This window comes from Leptonychotes weddellii, chromosome 1 (genome assembly GCF_054177405.1).
Source record: "Leptonychotes weddellii isolate Sample4059 chromosome 1, ASM5417740v2, whole genome shotgun sequence".
In the NCBI taxonomy this organism is placed as follows: Eukaryota; Metazoa; Chordata; class Mammalia; order Carnivora; family Phocidae; genus Leptonychotes; species Leptonychotes weddellii.
The window spans coordinates 71,253,404-71,257,617 of NC_138369.1; the positions used below are offsets into that span (position 1 = coordinate 71,253,404).

General features: G+C 43.8%; 1 protein-coding gene across 1 annotated transcript in view; it reads right to left on the reverse strand.

Moving 5' to 3' along the window:
• Window positions 1-117: 117 nt before the first annotated feature.
• Window positions 118-4,214, reverse strand: part of KCNH8 (potassium voltage-gated channel subfamily H member 8) — a 364,781-nt gene continuing 360,684 nt past the window's right edge. The window contains exon 16 of the mRNA XM_006729977.3: window positions 118-822. Within this exon, the coding sequence (XP_006730040.1) occupies window positions 118-822 (705 nt within the window). The remainder of the gene's footprint in view (window positions 823-4,214) is intronic.

The following is a 4,214-nucleotide window of genomic DNA, read 5'->3' on the forward strand; positions in this document are numbered from 1 at the left end:
GCCTGCTGGACTCCCAGCTCTGCCCCATCTTCACACCTGCCCGAGGCAAAAAAGGCAAACTGAAGCTGTCATGCAGTGGAGGGTTTGAAACTGGCAGCCGCTGCACGTGCGTGAATATCATAAGTTTATGGCTTTATTATCTTTCATTTCCGCTGTGCTTGTGACAATTTCCAGTGGAAAGTTCTCCAAAGGTTCCATAGACATTGATGCCACTCCTTCCCTGTCCCAAGATCCTGGCAAGTTTTCCAAACTGAAGGAACTCGTGGCTCCTTGGCTGAGGCTGCCCTCCTCTGATCTGCTTGGGAGAACCAGGTGCAATGACGTTTCTGAGGAGGAGCAGACAGAGGATGAGAGAGTCGCCGAAATGGACTGCAGAGGTGTCAGTGTAGAATCTGAATGTGGAGAGATGCACCTTAAAAATTGCAGATGACCTTCTTGGACAACCTGGTAGTGGGCAGGTGAATAATCAAGGTTTGGAGAATGATAAAGTTCACTGTCTGCTGGATTTTGCTTGTGAGCTCCAGTTCGCTGGGGGCTGCTCCCCACAGAGGAGGGATCCACACTCCAAATGTCTGAGGTGACATTACCATGACAGAGTTGTGCTTGAGTATAAGCAGCTCCACCTGCTTGCAAGTGTAGGCAAGGTTGGTGCGTACTCCAGGTCATCCTGGTCTGTAAGCTATCCCTGGAGGGACACACAGATGTGGTGTGCAGGGAGCAGAACTGTGGCGGCTGCTGGGGCGACAGAACGTTTTCTAGAAGTCGCATCACATTCCTCATGTCTTTACCTAACTGAGAGACCTCCTGAGTCAATGTCGTTACCTGTGTGGATAAAGCAAAGCAGAAGACAATAGTCAGAGGTACATGGCACTGATTTCAGAGCAGTGAGGCAGGGAAACGAGATTTCTCAGCAAGGTCTGAAAGGCTGCTCCGCGTCCAACTCCAGCCAAATCCAAGGGGTGAATGGAGAAGTTGGCACCTGATATAAAGCCATCCTTATTCTGAGGGAACCTAGAGAGACATTCATAGTCTGGCATTCTTAATCAGTAACTCTGGCGTTCTTAAAATCAAGAGACAGGGGTCAATTACCTCATGTATCTCTTAAATACAGGCAGTATCTTTTACTTCCCCTGAGTTAGTGGGTTACACAGTGGTGCACACAAATCATCCTGGACACCTCAAAAGCCAGTATGGAGTGGTGGGTGTTGTATGTAAAGCACTCAGCACACCATCTGTCCAGAGTAGATAGTAAATGATAGCTCTCACTTTTGTCATTTCTGGCCAAGATCCATGCTTATCGTAGGCTCAGGGGCAAACTGGCCTTCAGTGGTGATGAAGGTGGTAAGTGAGAACCCACACCAGGTTTGCGAGGAAGGGAGTTCGCAGAAGGAGGGAAAATAGCAAAATAAGAGAAACCTGCTAGGCAGGTAGGTGCAGATCAGCATAGTGGAGAGCCTGGAGGTGTTGCAGTTGATCAGTGAACCTGGAACCTTGTGGGATTATAACCCAGATTGTGTGGTATGTGCTTTATTCACTTTTCTATGTAAGTCATTTAGTTTTTGTGAGATTTTCCAAGTAGACACAACTCTCAAACACCTAAGAACCCCTGAAGAGTCTTCACTGTTCCTTTTACACTTAAAACCAATAATAAAATTTGCCAGAGGATTTGTTTTCTTACCAACCACATCACTTTTTTTTAACCATGGAAGACCACCAGAAGATTGAATCTAGCTTTTCTGGAGTGTTTACATTCTTCAGAGTGAGGAAACCCTGTATTTCAGAAAGCAGGACACAAACATGTATCTCCTAAACTTTGGTGAGATTTGTAACACTAGCACAATGTTGTAATACTTTGCCTTCAACTGCTGCAAGACTGTATTTTATAAAGGACCTTCTATGACTTGAGTTTACTATCATGAATCGAAAAACTCCAATATAAGCAGCTGAACCTGTTGACTATCCTCAAAAAACTAAAACAAAAGGCAGTTCCACTTTAGTGATGCCAGATCCAAGATTGCTGTTTTGGGCAAACTTTTTTCAACATTGACGTATACATTCCTAATTCCTCCAGCAGCTTAATTCATTCCACTTCCTGCGAGTGCGTTCTGAAACTAATTCTCCCTGGCAGGCCCATCAGGAGGTAGTGCCACTTCAATCAGGCATTTAAAAAAGGCCAGAAGGAGGTTTTTCCATGGGTCAGGCAACCAACTGGTAACACCTGTCTTGAAATTGCCAGGCCAAAAGTATTTCTGCCTTTCTGCTAGCATGGAACTCAAGGGACTCAATCGAATGCTTGTCTGGGCTTTTCAGCACATCTGAAACTTCTGGCGATAAAAAGATACCTCCGAGCCTCATATTGAAGAAGCAAAACAGTGAATCTGAGAAAGATGCTATGTGTTTTGAAATTTTCACTGCAGGTTGTCTAATTTCGTGACCTGCCAAGCCTCAATTTTTTTTTTTAAGATTTTATTTATTTATTTGTCACAGAGAGTACAAGCAGGGGGAGTAGCAGGCAGAGTGAGAAGCAGGCTCCCTGCTGAGCAAGGGACTGTCTAAGCTTCATTCCTGTATCAAATTGACCAGGGGTACATTAACTCCCAGTAAAATGCTTTCAATAGGTCTTTTATTAGGATTGAATAAAAACCCAGTCTTTGAAGAACCATTTGCATTTTAGGCACACCAACAATTATGTTATTCAATAAATCTTTGAGTAAATTTATAATACAATATGCTTTCAGGTACCTTTTTCTCTGTTGGATCTATAAACAGTGCTAAGATAATGTATCCCTGGCTATTATTTCCCCACCTGTAAAATGCGGACACTAAGGCCCAGAGGTTAAATGACATTTTTAAGGTCCCTTATTTCATGAAGGACAGTCTTTGGCCTAGAATTCAGGCCTTCTAAGTTTGGTGCTCTTTCTTTTTTTTTTGTTTTAAGATTTTATTTATTTGAGAGAGAGAATGAGAGAGAGAGAGAGAGAGAGCACATGAGAGGGGGGAGGGTCAGAGGGAGAAGCAGACTCCCCGCCGAGCAGGGAGCCCGATGCGGGACTCCATCCCTGGACTCCAGGATCATGACCTGAGCCGAAGGCAGTCGCTTAACCAACTGAGCCACCCAGGCGCCCCGGTGCTCTTTCTGTTATAGTATATTATCACATGGGAAAGGAGATATTGCTTAAGAGTTGAGAGATTTTTGCTAACGTGTTCAGAATTTGTGAAGGGCCCAGATGACACAAAAAGGTAGCTTCATGTGTAAAATCTATCTGAAATGTTAATTCAACATCAAGTAAGTAAATACCATCATCTCTAAGTCAGAAACCAATTAAGCACAGCAAAATCTCCTCATATCAAATTATACAAATAAAACAACAAAAACAGCAAGAGGAATTTGGAGCCAGACAATATGTCAACATACATATTTCTGATGAGCTATTGTTTCTAGACTTCAAAATAAACAGGTATTTTTCCACAGGCGAAATACCATTTGATGGCCACATCCTTGACATCAAACTTTTACCGTGCATTTGTCCAACTTGGAGTTTATGAACTTTGAATGGGAATCCAGAGTCTTGACCGGCTGCTGGAATGTAAACAAGCATTAATATTTCCAGAAAACAAAATCACTATATCAGCTTGAACTAAAAGCTGCAAAGAATCCAAGGAAATAGAGCTTTCTTTAGCTCTGAAGGGTAATGATCAATATATATCAGGGAAGAATTCTGTCACTGTATCGGGACACACCCCCGCACCTTATTAAAGTTACATGAGAGAATGAATCCCTGTTGGGTAAGGGATCTCTCCCTTCACAAGGACAAAGGCAACTGTCACAAGGAAAGATGGCATCTACTGGTGACACCAAAGCTGACAACATACTGCCACAGAAAGTTCTGCGCTTTTGCTTACTGCTCTCTGCTGGGCCTGCTAACAGAATTCATTCTAACACAGGGAAGACCTTATTTTTAATCAAACGTGGAAAGCAAAGAATGCAGTCTCTACTTTCCAAGGAGGGTGAGGCTTAATGCTTTTTTTTTTTTTTAAGATTTTATTTATTTGACAGAGAGAGACACAGCGAGAGAGGGAACACAAGCAGGGGGAGTGGGAGAGGGAGAAGCAGGTTTCCCACTGAGCGGGGAGCCCGATGCGGGGCTCGATCCCGGGACCCTGGGGTCATGACCTGGGCCAAAGGCAGACGCTTAGCGACTGAGCCACCCAGG